General features: G+C 46.4%; 1 protein-coding gene across 2 annotated transcripts in view; it reads left to right on the forward strand.

The window, feature by feature from the left end:
* The window catches only part of hspa12a (heat shock protein 12A), a gene marked incomplete at its 5' end in the record, with an annotated part of 34,984 nt that extends 23,751 nt beyond the window's left edge, over positions 1-11,233 (forward strand). The window contains 5 exons of one of the 2 annotated variants that reach the window (XM_079567102.1): positions 235-339; positions 2,230-2,488; positions 6,536-6,639; positions 9,908-10,543; positions 11,212-11,233. In XM_079567102.1, the coding sequence (XP_079423228.1) occupies positions 235-339; positions 2,230-2,488; positions 6,536-6,639; positions 9,908-10,539 (1,100 nt within the window). In that variant the 3' untranslated portion in view covers positions 10,540-10,543; positions 11,212-11,233. Of the gene's footprint in view, positions 1-234; positions 340-2,229; positions 2,489-6,535; positions 6,640-9,907; positions 10,548-11,211 lie in introns of those variants that run through there. The other variant, XM_079567101.1, reaches the window with a different exon arrangement.
* Positions 11,234-17,965: the final 6,732 nt, after the last annotated feature.

The following is a 17,965-nucleotide window of genomic DNA, read 5'->3' on the forward strand; positions in this document are numbered from 1 at the left end:
ACACCACTGTCAGAGTCTCTGCCGTTAAGACACAGCACAGTCTCAGGGTGACCAGAGAAGCCAGACCTTTGTGGCTCGGTCCTGCCCCCTGGGCGGGTCTGCTCTCTCTGTCTCTGATCTCTGGGCTCAGGTGGTTTTTGTTGTGGCTTTTCTTCGCTTTTTCTTTCTTTCTTGTGGAGCTTTTGTTTTCACAGACGTTTGATTAGAGAAGCTGACGGTGTTTTGTTCCTGCAGGAGACCGGTACGTGGTGGTGGACTGCGGTGGAGGAACAGTTGACCTCACGGTTCATCAGATCAGGCTCCCGGAAGGGCATCTGAAGGAGCTGTACAAGGCCTCAGGTACGACTCAGCCAGACTCAGACTCAGCCAGACTCAGCCAGACTCAGACTCAGCCAGACTCAGCCAGACTCACCTAAACTCAGCCAGACTCAGCCAGACTCAGCCAGACTCAGACTCAGCCAGACTCACCTAAACTCAGCCAGACTCAGCCAGACTCAGCCAGACTCAGACTCACCTAAACTCAGCCAGACTCAGCCAGACTAAAGGTCAGCACACACTACACGACTTTTATGCCCGATTTCGCTCTAATTCTCAGTCGTGCCGAGTCTAATCGAGTCGCTTCTAGTCGAAGGCGGTCACACAGAGTCGGGTCGTGTCGTGTGGGCGGTAGAAAGACGCGACTAGACTCCAGTCGTAGGAAATCAAACATGTTTGATTTTGGACGCACGGGAGAAACGTGGGTGATTTTACCGACACAAATGTGAATGACAGAGTGATATAAAGACAGAAAAACACCGCCGCGCCTCCTTTTTTCACTTCTCTGTTAAACCAGCGGCACAAACGACTCATTTCATGGCCACAGCCCCACACACGAAACAGCACAACTTTATATCACCAAAAGTTCACCACAACCACCTTTTCCAGCTACATTTCAACCACGAACAGAGTTTAGCGGCTCTTACTGAGTTTGGAGACGAACTGTTCAGCTTCACCTCGATGCTAACAGCGGCTAACGGCGGCTAGCCTCCCCGCTTTCTCCTCCGTCTCCTCCGCTGTCTCCTCCATCCTGAGGTCCGTCTCCTTTTCTTATTAAATCCACTGAAACACGTCCCGCTTCTTCCTGTCGCCAACTTTTATCTCCATGTGACAGAACTATAGCCCAGTGGAAGCTTGGTAGTAGCCGTAAGCTAGCGCTGCGGTGTTGTGACATTGTTGACACCGTTGACCAATCGGGACACACACGTTATCCCGCGCTCACAAACACAGGCCTGTCTTTGCGGATCTGGGGTCAGTTTTGAAGCCGTAGAGACGACAGACGCGCTGTGTTATAAAACATCAGCTGTTTGTCAGAATCGTGAGTCGCTCTTACGATTCTCAGTTGTGTAGTGTGAACCCCCAGACGTTCGAAAATCGCACTGAATCCAGTCGTGTAGTGTGGACCCCCCATTCTATATGAAATCGTTTACTAGAAAAGTCGTGTAGTGTGTGCTGACCTTCACCCACACTCACCCAGACTCACCCAGACTCACCCAGACTCACCCAGACTCACCCAGACTCACCCAGACTCACCCAGACTCACCCAGACTCAGACAGACTCAGACAGACTCACCTATCCTCACCTATCCTCACCTATACTCACCCAGACTCACCTATACTCACCCAGACTCACCCAGACTCACCTATACTCACCTATACTCACCCAGACTCACCCAGACTCACCTATACTCACCCAGACTCACCCAGACTCACCCAGACTCACCCAGACTCACCTATACTCACCCAGACTCACCCAGACTCACCTATACTCACCCAGACTCACCCAGACTCACCCAGACTCACCCAGACTCACCTATACTCACCCAGACTCACCCAGACTCACCCAGACTCACCCAGACTCACCCAGACTCACCCAGACTCACCTATACTCACCCAGACTCACCCAGACTCACCCAGACTCACCCAGACTCACCTATACTCACCCAGACTCACCCAGACTCACCTATACTCACCCAGACTCACCCAGACTCACCCAGACTCACCTATACTCACCCAGACTCACCCAGACTCACCTATACTCACCCAGACTCACCCAGACTCACCCAGACTCACCCAGACTCACCTATACTCACCCAGACTCACCCAGACTCACCTATACTCACCCAGACTCACCCAGACTCACCCAAACTCAGCCAGACTCACCCAGACTCACCTGTCCCGTCCCGTTTGCAGGCGGCCCGTACGGCTCCATCGGCATCGACTACGAGTTCGAGAAGCTCCTGTGCCGGATCTTCGGGCAGGACTTCGTGGACCAGTTCAAGCTGAAGCGTCCGGCGGCCTGGGTGGACCTGATGATCGCCTTCGAGTCCAGGAAGCGAGCGGCCGCCCCGGAGCGCAGCAACCCGCTCAACATCAACCTGCCCTTCTCCTTCATCGACTACTACAAGAAGTTCAGAGGCCACAGTGTGGAGCACGCGCTGAGGAAGAGCAAGTGAGGACGGGTTTCAGGAGGGTTTTAGAAGTTTTCAGGAGGTTTCAGGAGGGTTTAGGAGGTTTCAGGAGGGTTCAGAGCGGGTTTAGAAGTTTTCAGGAGGTTTCAGGAGGGTTTAGGAGGTTTCAGGAGGGTTCAGAGCGGGTTTAGAAGTTTTCAGGAGGTTTCAGGAGGGTTTAGGAGGTTTCAGGAGGTTTCAGGAGGTTTCAGGAGGGTTTAGAAGGTTTCAGGAGGGTTCAGGATGTTTCAGAGCAGGTTAGAGCGGGTTCATAAGGTTTCAGGAGGTTTCAGGAGGTTTCAGAGCAGGTTAGAGTGGGTTCATAAGGTTTCAGGAGGTTTCAGGAGGTTTCAGGAGGTTTCAGGAGGTTTCAGGAGGGTTCAGGAGGTTTCAGAGCAGGTTAGAGTGGGTTCAGGAGGTTTCAGGAGGGTTCAGGAGGTTTCAGAGCAGGTTAGAGAGGGTTCAAAAGGTTTCAGAGCGGGTTTAGAAGGTTTCAGAGCAGGTTAGAGCGGTTTCAGAAGGTTTTAGAGCGGGTTCAGGAGGTTTCAGGAGGTTTCAGAGCAGGTTAGAGTGGGTTCAGGAGGTTTCAGGAGGGTTCAGGAGGTTTCAGAGCAGGTTAGAGCGGGTTCAGGAGGTTTCAGAGCGGGTTTAGAAGGTTTCAGAGCAGGTTAGAGCAGGTTCAAAAGGTTTCAGAGCGGGTCTAGGAGGTTTCAGAGCGGGTTTAGAAGGTTTCAGAGCAGGTTAGAGCGGTTTCAGAAGGTTTAGAGCGGGTTCAGGAGGTTTCAGGATGATTCAGAGCGAGTTTAGAAGGTTTCAGAGCAGGTTCAGGAGGTTTCAGAGCAGGTTCAGGAGGTTTCAGGAGGTTTCAGGAGGTTTCAGGAGGTTTCAGAAGGTTTCAGGAGGTTTCAGAAGGTTTCAGAGCAGGTTTAGGTTTCAGAGCGGGTTAGAGCGGGTTCATGAGGTTTCAGAGCGGGTTAGAGTGGGTTCAGGAGGTTTCAGGAGGTTTCAGGAGGTTTCAGGCTGATTCAGAGCGAGTTTAGAAGGTTTCAGAGCAGGTTCAGAAGGTTTCAGAGCGGGTTCAGGAGGGTTTAGGAGGTTTCAGAGCAGGTTAGAGTGGGTTCAGGAGGTTTCAGGAGGTTTCAGAGCAGGTTAGAGTGGGTTCAGGAGGTTTCAGAGCAGGTTAGAGCGGTTTCAGAAGGTTTTAGAGCGGGTTCAGGAGGTTTCAGGAGGTTTCAGAGCAGGTTAGAGTGGGTTCAGGAGGTTTCAGGAGGTTTCAGAGCAGGTTAGAGTGGGTTCAGGAGGTTTCAGGAGGGTTCAGGAGGTTTCAGAGCAGGTTAGAGAGGGTTCAAAAGGTTTCAGAGCGGGTTTAGAAGGTTTCAGAGCAGGTTAGAGCGGTTTCAGAAGGTTTTAGAGCGGGTTCAGGAGGTTTCAGGAGGTTTCAGAGCAGGTTAGAGTGGGTTCAGGAGGTTTCAGGAGGGTTCAGGAGGTTTCAGAGCAGGTTAGAGCGGGTTCAGGAGGTTTCAGAGCGGGTTTAGAAGGTTTCAGAGCAGGTTAGAGCAGGTTCAAAAGGTTTCAGAGCGGGTCTAGGAGGTTTCAGAGCGGGTTTAGAAGGTTTCAGAGCAGGTTAGAGCGGTTTCAGAAGGTTTTAGAGCGGGTTCAGGAGGTTTCAGGATGATTCAGAGCGAGTTTAGAAGGTTTCAGAGCAGGTTCAGGAGGTTTCAGAGCAGGTTCAGAAGGTTTCAGGAGGTTTCAGGAGGTTTCAGGAGGTTTCAGAAGGTTTCAGGAGGTTTCAGAAGGTTTCAGAGCAGGTTTAGGTTTCAGAGCGGGTTAGAGCGGGTTCATGAGGTTTCAGAGCGGGTTAGAGTGGGTTCAGGAGGTTTCAGGAGGTTTCAGGAGGTTTCAGGCTGATTCAGAGCGAGTTTAGAAGGTTTCAGAGCAGGTTCAGAAGGTTTCAGAGCGGGTTCAGGAGGTTTCAGAGCAGGTTAGAGTGGGTTCAGGAGGTTTCAGGAGGTTTCAGAGCAGGTTAGAGTGGGTTCAGGAGGTTTCAGAGCAGGTTAGAGTGGGTTCATAAGGTTTCAGAGCGGGTTCAGAAGGTTTCAGAAGGTTTCAGGAGGGTTCAGGAGGTTTCAGAGCGGGTCAGAGGAGATTTAAAGGTCAAAGAATGGGTCAGAGTCTGTGGTGAATGTGTTTAATCCAATAGCACTTCTCTTTGGTCCCCTTTGGATGTCAGTGCCTCATCACTGAGATAGTGAATCATCACACCGTACAGAGAACGCACTGCACCGCCCAGTATTCAGAGCGAGAGAGACCTTTTCAAAGGGAGTTAAAGCTGTGGTGGAGAGCGGGATCAGGTCGAAATCTGACTCACATCATGGAGCTCGTGATCCTTAAACCACTTCAACTTTTGTCGAGTCTAAAAGTCGGACCCTGTGGCTCAAAGCGGCGCCTCCCGAAAACGCCGTCTGAGATCTTTATTGGAATAATTGATTATATGCGGTAATGAAAAGGGTTTCCGGCCTCAGAGTGAACAGAACCTCCCCCTCCTCTTTCTCCTCTGTCTCCTCCACCTCCTCTGTCTCCTCTTTCTCCTCTGTCTCGTCGCTCCGTCCTCCACACTCAGCCTGTTCCTCTGGACTGTATCTCTCGGTGGAGGCATTAAACAGATTTATGTTGAAACCGGAGCCTCCTCGGTCTGCGCTCACTCACAGACGATCGATGCGAGATCAGGACCTGCGAGGCCAGAGCTTCTCTCAGGCCAGAGCTGCAGAGGAACACAGGCTAATATATTCAATACAGATCAGAAGTGAATTCTCCAGGTTCTGCCCTTTGTAGTTACTGAAAGTGATTTAGTCATTATTAACCTCTTAACTCCCGTCTGAACCGAGAGGATCTTTTTCCTCACGTCATCACATTTTGTTTTCCATAATTTTGTTGGGTGTTCAACTCATTTTTGTCACATTTTTGTCAATTTTTTGTCATTTTTTTGTCATTTTTTCATAAATTTTTTAATCTTTTTTTATCATTTTTTGTCAATTTTTTGTAGTTTTTTTTGACACATTTTGTCACATTTTTTGTAATTTTTTTGTCATTTTTTGACATTTTGTTTGTCATTTTTTCGTAACTTTTTAATCATTTTTTGGTCATTTTTTGTCAAATTTTTGTATTTTTTTGTAATTTTTTTGTAAATTTTTGTAATTTTTTTGGTCATTTTTTTGTCACATTTTTGTATTTTTGTCCAATTTTTTTGTCTTTTTTTTGGTCTTTTTTTTGACACATTTTGCCACATTTTTTTTGTCCTTTTTTTGTTGTTGTTTTTTTGTAATTTTTTTGTAATATTTTTTGGTCAATTTTTTCATTTCTTGTGACATTTTTGTCACATTTCCATCATTGTTTTCGTCTCAGTTTTGTCGCTATTTTCACACCTTTTCTCCAGAAGCTTTTGGATTGGGGTAAAGCCAAACTGGAGAGAATGTGCTCGGTTCAGGTGGGAGTTAAGGGGTTAAAAATCCCGCTCTCGTCCTGGTTTAGTCCTGAGTCTCTTTGTGAGCTCTATATTCGTCCCCTGGGCTTTAAACCAATGAAGCAGCTGAAATCACGGCTGTAACATGAGCCCTGTCGTTGCCGCGGTGATCTGACCATCCGCCGCCATGACCTCACGTGATCAGGTCCGTCTCTGTGTGAGGATGAACTCGCTCCCTTCCTCGGATGGTTATGACCTGAAGAAAAGCCCAGCATGTGCAGCACCTCCTCACTTCAGCAACCTCAACAAAACAACCTCCAGTCATTTACGGTTACAGTATCTCCTTTAACAGGGCGCCATCTGGTGGCACAGCTGAGGTACAGCCCCAGACCAGGCTCACACAGACACAGACAGGACCAAAGAAAGAGGCTTCTTCTGTTGATTCATTTACTGACACATGTCTCCTTGTCTCCTTCTCTCCTTGTCTCCTTGTCTCCTTCTCTTCTCTCTCTCTCCTCTCTCTCTCCTCTCTCTCTCCTCGTCTCCTCTCTCTCCTTCTCTCCTCTCTCCTCTCTCCTCCTCTCCTCAGTGTGGACTTTGTGAAGTGGTCGTCTCAGGGGATGTTGAGGATGAGCCCGGACGCCATGAACTTACTGTTTAAACCCACCATCGACCACATCATACAACATCTGAGTAAGTACTACTACTACTACTACTACTACTACTACCACTACCACTACTACTACCACTACTACTACAGGGCCGTAGCCAGGATTTAAAAAACAGTGAGGTCCGGATAATTCTTTAAACTGGGGGGTCTGGGGAATTTTTTTTAATTTCCTTTATTTTAAGTGATCAAAAACACTTTTGTCTCATATCTATTTAATATCTATTTCATCCATTATAACTGTGAAGCAGGTTTTCCAAACAGTTTTACTCGCCTGAGTGAGAGGCAATAAGAATGTCTGGTCCTAAATAAACACTAACATATTAAATGAAAATGTCCGTTTTTAATAGTTGTGAAAACGAGGCTGTGGGTGTGAGTGGGTAAAGCTGAGGGTTTTGCTTTGGCTCATTCTGAACATCAGACTCTGGTTAGGACTCTGCGCTCTGGCCCCGCCCCCTCTGCCTCGCCCTCACTGTCAAACCACTGGGAGCTACAAAGGTGAATGCGCGGGTTTAAGCTCTCATTAAAGCGAAGATCATTTATTCGCAGGACAATCTTTGCATGAGACAGAAACAAAGTGAGCAGCAGAGGAGGAGGCGATGATGAGGCACAGACGCTTCTTCTTCTCTCGCTCCTCAGATCAGAATGAGGAAAACTCCGTCAGTCTGAGGCACTGGCTCCTCCCTCTTTATGACAGAGAGTAAATAAACTGCATCTCGATCAAACTCTGGCGCGGTTCATGCTGAAGGCGCTGCTGTTGTAGTGAGGCTGACGCAGCTGCGCCTCCGCAGAGTTTTACACTCGGGTCCAAAGCAGCTCGTGAGGTCCGGTTTTAGAGTGGACACATTTAGGTTCAGAACAAGCTCATCCACGTCTGAACTAGAGGCTCCTCCGCCTGTAGAAGCGCGTGTTTACAACATTCATTTGCGCAGTAAAGGGTTCAATGTGGAGAAAAAAAAAAAAAGCAAAAATTTTACCGAGGTCCGGACCTCGGTGACCTCAATGGTAGATACGGCCATGACTACTACTACTACTGATACTACTACTACTACTACTACTGCTGCTGCTACTACACTTATTGAAGTCCTGAAACATAATCAGCACGCCCTCTGTCATTTTCCTGTGGAAGCTTAAATATTTGATGGTGATATTCTGAGCCGCCGCGTCCCAGATTCCTCCAGGATAAATGTCCGAGAAAACGGTCCCGACCAAACCAGTTTCAGTCGTATTTTTACCCCGACCTCGTTTCAGAGTCGGAGTCGGGGCAGGAGACTCAGGCGTCTTTCTGTGGTTCTGTGGTTGATCTGCAGACTGAGGAACATGTTATTCAGACTCCACATAAAGCAAAGATAACTGCAGGGAAGTGAAGCGTCTTTGGTGATTCAACATTCATTTTATTTCTCCCGCAAGTAATTTGTCCTGGACACACAGTCTGCCACACACAATAGATAGTTTTCCATTGACGTCACTTTCCCGCACAGTTCCACATGGCGCCATCTTGTGTGTCAAGGGTCTAATTGTTTGTGTTTCGGATCATTGATAATATGGTGAAGAAATAGCGCTCACACCTGTGTTGTGTGGGGCTGATCCCGACACGACGAAGAGAAAATATCTCAATATCCCAAAAGTAATTCATCACTAAGGAACAGAAACATAAAAACTTTCGTACGAGAGGTTTAAACTATGGCCGTCCCGGGAGTCGGGTCTGACTTTACGGGGCAGGCTGTGCTTATTCCGCTCTGTGTCTGTGTCTGAGTCTCATGCCTTGGCTGATGTTCCCTGGTTTTGCCCGGGTCTGTCAGCTTTAATCTGACAAATAACAGATAAATGAGAAAAAGTGGCATCAAACAGAATTGGCAGCGGGGCGAGCTGCTAGCATGAAATAAAGCAAGTCTACGATGAGCTCATAGTAGATCATGGGAACGGAAAACCATCTATACAAAACAAACAGGCCGTTAGCATCAGAGCTAACGGCGAGGGCGCGGCTACGACTGAACTGCGTGACTCGCGAGTAGGGATGGGCAGCGTTAAACGGTTCCTACTTGGAACCGACCGAAAAGCTCCGGTCGGGGGAGGTATCGGAAAAATAACATTCTTTCGGTGCCAGTTTTCGGTTCTTTCAGATAATGAGCCGCTTCAGCGCAAATGGAGCAAAGAAAAGCTACACCTTTATATAGGTATAACTCACAGGCCTCTTCAGACTTCACAAGACGCCAGAAAGCAAAGCTACAACGCACTAAACTTTTGTAACACAGATGAGCCGCGGTCTGTGTCAGGACTGAGCCAGGACTAAACCAGGACTTACCCCGATCGAACCCAGAGCTGAACTAAACCAGGACTAAAACAGGACTGAATAAGAAGCTTCAGTTTTTAGGCAAATTGAAACGCAAAACCAAGCAGTGACAACAAGAAAGATGTCTTTACCTTTAGCGACAGACCCGGAGGCGGAGCTTACGTGCTGTTAATAAATAATAAATAGAAAAAAAGTAACCAACAAGTGTAATAAAAGTGATGAAAATGCCGCAAAAAAAACAAAACGCTTTAGAATTGTGACAGAAACCCGACAACAACACGATAAGTAAGTTTCCATCAGTTTTGTAGCTAAAGCTAAGGGGGTGTTATGCAAAATGGACTTTTTCAAGCTTTCCATCATGTTATTCTGTCATTCCCTCATTAAAAACATGGCTGAAGTGTTGCCTTGGCACATTCACGTATTTTTGAGTAATCTGTAAAAACTCTGATGGCGGCCATTTTAGGGATAGGTTTGCCTGAGTCCTCCTAGGAACGCCCCCACCTCCTGGAGACGCCTCCGAGCTTTCGTCACCAGCCGAGTAACCGACCACTGCCCCTCAGCAGAACCCCCTCCCCACTGATGCCACAGACAGCGTGTGGAGGGGGCGTGTCTAAAGGCTCAGAGGTTCTTAAAGAGACAGAGGCCTATTTCAAGACATTCACTACAGCCATTTTGAGAGAGACATTTTATACAAGGCAGTTATTCTGATTTACTGCATTTACAGACCAACAGAAGGTTTGTCATCATTGTAGTGAGATATTGGTGCTGTAGGACTGAAAAAAGCATAATACCCCCTCTTTAAAGTATGTTTTGCAGGCACTTCAATGCAATAGGTCAGATTTGGAACAATCAGTTATACAACAAAAACAATGCATTCTTATTGAGAGAATCTTTGACTTTCTACAGCACAGCTATTATTTGGGAAACCTTTACTTTGACATGATCAATATGCGATGTCAAACCTAAACCTAACGGCGTGTCTTCTCTCGTGTGTCCACCAGAGGAGCTGTTCTCCAAGCCCGAAGTGTCCGACATTAAGTTCCTGTTCCTGGTGGGCGGCTTCGCGGAGTCGCCGCTGCTCCAGGCCGCGGTGCAGGACATGCTCCAGGGCCGCAGCCGCATCATCATCCCGCACGACGTGGGCCTGACCATCCTGAAGGGGGCGGTGCTGTTCGGCCTGGACCCCAGCGTGATCAAGGTGCGGCGCTCGCCGCTGACGTACGGCGTGGGCGTGCTCAACCGCTTCGTGGAGGGGAAGCACCCGCCGGAGAAGCTGCTGGTGAAGGACGGCACGCGCTGGTGCACCGACGTCTTCGACACCTTCATCCGCGCCGACCAGTCGGTGGCGCTGGGCGAGGCGGTGAAGCGCAGCTACACGCCCGCCAAGCCCTCGCAGCAGGTCATCGTCATCCACGTGTACTGCGCCGAGCGCGAGGGCGTGGCCTTCATCAGCGAGCCGGGCGTGCGCAAGTGCGGCACGCTGAAGCTGGACGTGAGCGGCACGGAGAGCAGCGCCCCCCGCAGGGAGATCCAGACACTGCTGCAGTTCGGAGACACGGAGATCCGAGCCATGGCCCTGGACGTGTCCACGGGGCGGAGTGTGCGCTCCAGCATCGACTTCCTCAGCCATTAGACATGTACACGCCAACGCAACACGCCATCAACACGTGAGCAACATGTCATCAACACGCCATCGCAGCAGCAACATGTGAGCAACACGCCATCAACACGCCATGGCCCTGGACGTGTCCACGGGGCGGAGCGTGCGCTCCAGCATCGACTTCCTCAGCCACTAGACATTTACACGCAACCGCAACACGTGAGCAACATGTGATGCAGCAGCAACACGTGATCAACATGTCATCAACACGCCATCGCAGCAGCAACATGTCATCAACATGTCATCAACACGCCATCAACACGCCATGGCCCTGGACGTGTCCACGGGGCGGAGTGTGCGCTCCAGCTTCGACTTCCTCAGCCATTAGACATTTACACGCCACAGCAACACGTGATCAACATGTCATCAACACGCCATGGCCCTGGACGTGTCCACGGGCCACAGCGTGAGCTCCAGCATCGACTTCTTAAGCCATTAGACATTTACACGCCACCGCAGCAGCAACACGTGACCAACACGTGATCAACACGTGACGCAGCAGCATTTATGACGTGAACATTTAAGGCGAGACCTGCAGGTTTTACTGAATCACTGAAAATGAGGAAAAGTTTTCTGTCTTTTTATGTTTTCAAATGTCTTAAAGGGACTATACGGAGTTTAAACATGTTACTTGTTTTTTTGCAGTGTCTCGCCTTAAACTTACACATGAGCAGAAACTATAAAGGCCCCGACATGACGCGACCGCAGCCCCGCCCCCCGTCCTCCCCCCGGCTCCGGATCCTCCCCGGGGTTTCCCTCCTGCCGCTCCCTGCTCTGCCCGGGGTTTCCCTCCTGCCGCTCGCTGCTCTGCCCGGCTGTTTTCATCGGTTTATGGCTGGTTTAAAGTGTGCCTAAGTCTGACTTCCCGACTCCCCCCAGGGTTGCCAGGTCCGAGTTCGTCCACAGGATCTGGTCTTCAGTCACCCCCCTGGAATCTGGCAACCCCTGGCCTCCCTCGCTTGTTGATCATTTTCCCTCCATCATCTGCTTTTGACGGCAGCCTGGACACGAACCTGAGACTGAGCGTCCGCGGAGGCTTTGTGACCCGCACGTATCGAGAGTCGCTTCAGAACTAAACCTGCGTTCCATTTGTCCTCGGAGCTGGAGCCTTCGAAACACTGTTAGCGGTGAAATGCTACGTTTGTTAGCCACGTCTTCCCCCCAACACAGATGAATGATTTTTGTCTTTTTTTGTGTCACTTTTTTGTCATTTTTTTAATCAGATTTTTGTCATTTTTTGTCACATTTTTTGTAATTTTTTTGTCAAATTTCTATCAAATTTTTGTCTTTTTTTTCGTCAATTTTTTATCACATTTTTGTCACATTTTTGTCTTTTTTTGTCATTTTTTGTGACATTTTTGCCACTTTTTCATTAATGTTTTCTCACTTTTTTGTCACATTTCCATCATTGTTTTCGTCTCAGTTTTGTTGCTATTTTCACAGCTTTTTTCCAGAAGCTTTTGGATTGGGGTAAAGCCAAACTGGAGAAAATGTGACAAAAAAATTGCGTTCAAATTGCGTAGCGGACAGTTGATAAGCTGGCTAGTCCGGGAAACTTTTCAGTGTTACTTAGCCTGATATTTTTCCTAAAGCCGTTAGCATTAGCCATCAAATATTACAAATTTTGAACGAGCCAGAAGTTTTCAGCCGTCAAACATCGACCACATTTCACTGAGGTCAAATCACACACACAATACCCACTGATGGAATCATGAAGAAGAAGCTAACAGGCTAACGGGCAAAGCTAGCTGTGGGCTAGTGCTACTTAACCTCTTAACTCCCGCCTGAACCGAGAGGATCTTTTTCCTCACGTCATCAGATTTTTTTCCATCATTTTTTTGTTGGGTATTCAACGCATTTTTGTAACTTTTTTGTCATTTTTTCATCATTTTTTTATCACATTTTTGTAATTTTTTTGTCACATTTTTGTCACATTTTTGTCATTTTTTTGTCATTTTTTTATCACATTTTTGTCATTTTTTTGTCACATTTTTGTCACATTTTTGTCAATTTTCTGTCAAATTTTTATCATATTTTTGTCACATTTTTGTCATTTTTTTGTCATTTTTTTGTCATTTTTTCGTCAATTTCTTGTGACATTTTTGCCACTTTTTCATACATTTTTCGTCACTTTTTTTCTCAATGTTTTCTCACTTTTTTTTGTCACATTTCCATCCTTGTTTTCGTCTCAGTTTTGTCGCTATTTCACAGCTTTTTTCCAGAAGCTTTTGGACTGGGGTAAAGCCAAAAGCTAAATGCTAGCTGGTGCTTTTTGTAGCTCTGATACACAGTGGCCACTAATACGATGTTAATGATACTGAAACCATAGAAAAAATACAAACGCCATGAATCGGACATGTCGCACCTCGCCATACTTTAGCATTGCGCCTGGCTTCCCTATTCATGTGAATGGGGAGAGAACACGTTGGCTAACAGATGCAGCATTTGCAGAGCTAACCCCATTTCAGTGTCAGGATCTGAGTGTCAGACAGCAGGGGGCAGCAGAGGACAACTACAGGGTGAAGAGCACGATAAATGCTATAATAATCTCTAAATCCCGACACCAAATGGAACGCAGATGAAAGCTGGACCTTCAGGCGACTGTAGCAACGGAGATTTACCTTTTACATGGGAACTTTGATTCTGCAGCTCATTGTTTTAACGGCTTTCCGCTCCACAGTTTGAGAAAGTGAAGAAAAGTCGGGAATATGAAACGGTCGAACCTCAGAGCCGCCATTTTTGAGTGTTTATTTTGTGATTGTTTTGTGATTTGGCTGTGACGGGAGGAGAAAGGGAACTCTTGTAAATATTTAAAGCTTGTACAGGTTTTTAGCGCGTAGCCGCCGCGGCGTTAGCATCGGTTTGCGCTTCTTTGGTTTGACATCACCAGCGTTTGCTTCGCGTTTCGTTCATTCACGACTTCGCGGTTTCCACGTGTTTTTGAATACCTCAGTTTGAAGCATTTTAGTCTCGATAAACTGCGTTGAGCGGACGTCCTCGATCGGGCGGCGATGCGGTCGCTGTGTCGGACTGTTGCGGTGAGAAGAGAGGGCGGAGCTCTGGATTTACCGGTCGATCTACGAGGAGGAGTCTGACCCACGACGCACTGGAGGGGTCAATATTCCCGTTTCTGAAACATCTGGGAAAAAACACGTTTACATGCGTGAGCAGACAGACACATTCGGCCTAAACTTACCTATCCCTGTCTACTATGGACTAGACTAGACTAGACTAGACTAGACTAGAGTGAATGAGGGGTTATGGCCTAGGGTGGACATTCGGACACAGCCCAAGAACACAAATAAATGTTCCTTTCGATGGGGATATTCAATTTACAGGACCAAATATTCGGGTTAGGAAAGGAGTAACCTTGGGCTCAGGGTTATTGCTAATATTCCGAAGAAGAAGAAGAGAGAAGAGTCGAAGGAACCATCCATCCATCCATCCATTTTCTTCCGCTTTATCCGGGGCCGGGTCGCGGGGGCAGCATTCTGAGCCCAGACTTCCCGGTCCACACACACCACCTCCAGCCACACCAGGCCAGCTCGGAGACATAGTCCCTCCAGCGTGTCCTGGGTCTTCCACGAGGCCTGGAGCACCTCCCAAGGGAAGCGACCGGGAGGCATCAGGCAGGGACGGACTGGGACTGAAAAAGGGCCCTGGACTCTGACCGGCCTGGCCCCAAATGAGCGTAAATGCAGCACTTCCACAAAGACACATGTGAACCTCTTCCCTCCCGTCTGAACCGAGCGCATTTCCTCCAGTTCGGTTTTACCCAAATGTAAAAGCTTCTCCACAGCAAAACGCCTCATTTGAAAGCTAAGACAGACAAAAGTGATTGTACCCTTTTGTCGCATTGTTGCAGCATGTTTTTGTTGTTTTTTCATTACTTTTTTTGTGGCTTTTTGTTGTGTTTTCGTCAGTTTTTTGTCGGTTTTTCGTTGCTTTGTTGTCATGTTCTCGTCACGTCTTAGTCAACAAAAATGTGACAAAAATTCAACAAAAATTCAACAAAAAACGAGGAAAAACTCAACCAAAAAGTGACAAAAATTCAACAAAAATTCAACAAAAATGTGACAAAAATTCAACAAAAAACGTCAAAAAACTCAACCAAAAAGTGACAAAAATTCAACAAAAATTCAACAAAAAATTGACAAAAAATCAACAAAAAACGACAAAAAATTCAACCAAAAAGTGACAAAAAATGTGACAAAAATTGAACAAAAATGTGACAAAAATTTAAAAAAAAAAGAAAGAAAAAAAAAACATACGAAAGGCGACACAACAAAGCAACAACGCGAGGAAAAGTCACTTTTTTTGTCACATTTTTATTGCTTTTCTGGCTCGCTCGTTGCTATTTTGATGCTTTGCTTTTAAGCTCTTAGATTTGGGTAAAGCTCGGTTAAGGCGGGGGTTTAAGAGGTTAAGGAGAACATTTAGACCGGTGGCCCAAGAGCCGGTGGCCCCTCTGTGACCTTCCAGAATGGACATATGGCCAGTCCGCCCCCGGTGTCCGGAACAGATGCCCTACACCCACCTCAGCTGCTCCTCTCGACGTGAAGGAGCAGCGACTCTACTCCGAGCTCCTCACCCCCAGGAGAACCACTAACAGGGCCTCGACTCGCTTCCACTTGTTTCTCACATTTCCATTTTTCATTTGGGAATTCAAGGGGCAAAACTGTGACCGTCTCGTCGGCCTCCGCGTTCGCCGACACGAAGCTAAACTTTAGTCCTTGTTTTGGTTGTTTTGTTTTCTGTAACGTGTACGGCTAACTCGTCCAGGAGCCGGTAAACTAGCTTGCTGGGCTAACAGATGTAGCGGACGTTTAGTTCTGTTCAGTTTCGCTGTAGAAGTCGCTGAATTCTCGCTCGGTTCCGGCACTTTACCTGCACGTTCTTTGGCATGTTCCGACACCGACTGTGCAGCGGCGGCGCCGACAATAACGGCTTTTAGCTAACCAGGCTAACCAGGCTAACGAGGCTAACGCTAGACACACAACAAACTGGAATTGCAGAATGTTTGTTCTCACTGAAATGTTGTTTTTTTCTTCTGTTTTTGGTGAAACTTGAACAACGATGTGACTAAAGTGTTAGCAGCTTTTAGCGTTAGCGGCGTCTCAGCTCACGCACTTCTGTTCGGGGAGGATGTCAACTTTAAAACTCACCTGTGCACTGCAAAAAGTATTTAACTAGATCAGTATAAACATCTCAATTTGAGCATAATAATCCAAATTTTAGTTGTTTTGACGCGTTAAGAAGTTGGGCATTTGTCGGGCAAAAAAGTGAGAAAACTTTGACAAAAAAGTGACGAAAAATTACCAAAAAATTGACCAAAAAAATTGACAAAAATGTGCCAAAAAATTACAAAAAAGTAACTAAAAAATAACAAATAATTTACCCCAAAATTACCACAAAAAAAGACAAAAATGTGCCAAAAAAATGACAAAAAATGGCAAGAAAATGATTTTTTTTAAAATTACTAAAAAGTTACAAAATGAGTTGAATACCAAATGCCCACACTGCAAAAAGTATTTAACTAGATGAGTATAAACATCTCAGTTTGAGCACAATAATCCAAATGTTAGTTGTTTTGACTAGTTAAGAAGTTCTTGGGCATTTGTCCCAGATTATTTCACTTGTTCTGAGATATTTCTGACTCGTTTCGATACATTTCGTCCTTATTTCAGGTAATTTTCTTTGCCAATGGGGTAAGAAAATTGGTCTTATCTCATTGGCAGTTTTACTTTCTTATTTCAAGCGAGATTTACCCAAGAACTGGTCTGAAATGTCCTCAAACAAGCAAAGGAAACTTGGTCCGAGCAGGAAAAGTGTCTAAATGAGTGAAAACCGCTCAAAACAAGAAACATTTCCTCAATTCAAGTCATTTAAGACAATGCTTGATATTTACTTTTTGTAGTGTAATCAGTCACTCAGTCACTTGGGGAAACCGGGAGAGTCGGAGCGTTTCCTTTGAGACGCCGGCAGAAAAATCAATGAATGAAAGTGAACTCTCACAGTTGTGCCGTTACAGCAGAAAGGCTTTCACTGCAGCGGGAGCTTTTCAGAATAATAATGACATGAATCACAAACCGTTAAAGAGGGAGTATTCTGCTTTTTTCAGTCCCATAGCACCAGTCTATATCACACTACAATGATGACAAACCTTCTGTTGGTCTGTAAATGCAGTAAATTAGAATAACTGCCTTGTATAAAATGTCTCTCTCAAAATGGCTGCAGTGAATGTCTTGAAATAGGCCTCTGTCTCTTTAACCTCTCAACTCCCGCCTGAACCGAGAGGATCTTTTTCCTCACGTCATCACATTTTTTTTCCATCATTTTTTTGTTGGTTATTCAACTCATTTTTTTTTTCATTTTTTCCTCAATTTTTAGTAATTTTTTTTGCTACATTTTGGTCATTTTTTGTCAAACTTTTATCACATTTTTTGTCATTTTTTTGGGTCATTTTTTTGTCATTTTTTGTCAATTTTTTTTAAACATTTTTGTGACATTTTTGCCACTTTTTCATCAATGTTTTCTCACTTTTTTGTCACATTTCCATCATTGTTTTCGTCTCAGTTTTGTTGCTTTTTTCCAAGCTCGGTTCAGGCGGGGGTTAAGGGGTTAAGAACCTCTGACTCTTTCCAACACGCCCCCTCCACACGCTGTCTGTGGCATCAGTGGGGAGGGGGTTCTGCTGAGGAGCAGTGGTCGGTTACTCGGCTCGGAGGCGTCTCCAGGAGGTGGGGGCGTTCCTAGGAGGACTCAGGCAAACCTATCCCTAAAATGGCCGCCATCAGAGTTTTTACAGATGACTCAGAAATACGTGAATGTGCCAAGGCAACACTTCAGCCATGTTTTTAATGAGGGAGTGACAGAATAACATGATGGAACATTAGAAACAGCCTGTGGTTTCAATGGAAACTCAAAAAAGCTGAATTTTGGACTCGGTATATGGTTAATATTACAAAAACATATGACTGTTTTCGGTAACTGAGGAATATAACAGATAACTTCATCGTCACTACAATTCAAGTAAGTTCTTGTAGATGGTTTGTATTGATGCACGAGCGAATAGATACCAAACTCCCACAGATGTTAGCCTGGCATCCAGACTAATCTCCGATGTTTATTAATGAATAAACAGGAGACTAGTCTGGCGACCCTGTCGTAGAAAAGCTACTGCTGGAGGCGGGACTAATGTGGGACGACCGAAGCGCAGCAGCCAATGAGAACATAGCGGATGTGACGACAGAAACAGCGACAGAAACAGCGCCACACGGAGTTCAGGAAATGACTTCTGTCGTTTATGTCAGAAAAACCTAAGAATACAAGCAAACCGGAGCATTACGGGAAGCTTGTGTTGAAAAACTACAAAACAAAGGCGCAACAACGTGACGTT

This window comes from Gobius niger, assembly GCF_951799975.1.
Source record: "Gobius niger genome assembly, chromosome: 12".
Taxonomy (NCBI): Eukaryota; Metazoa; Chordata; class Actinopteri; order Gobiiformes; family Gobiidae; genus Gobius; species Gobius niger.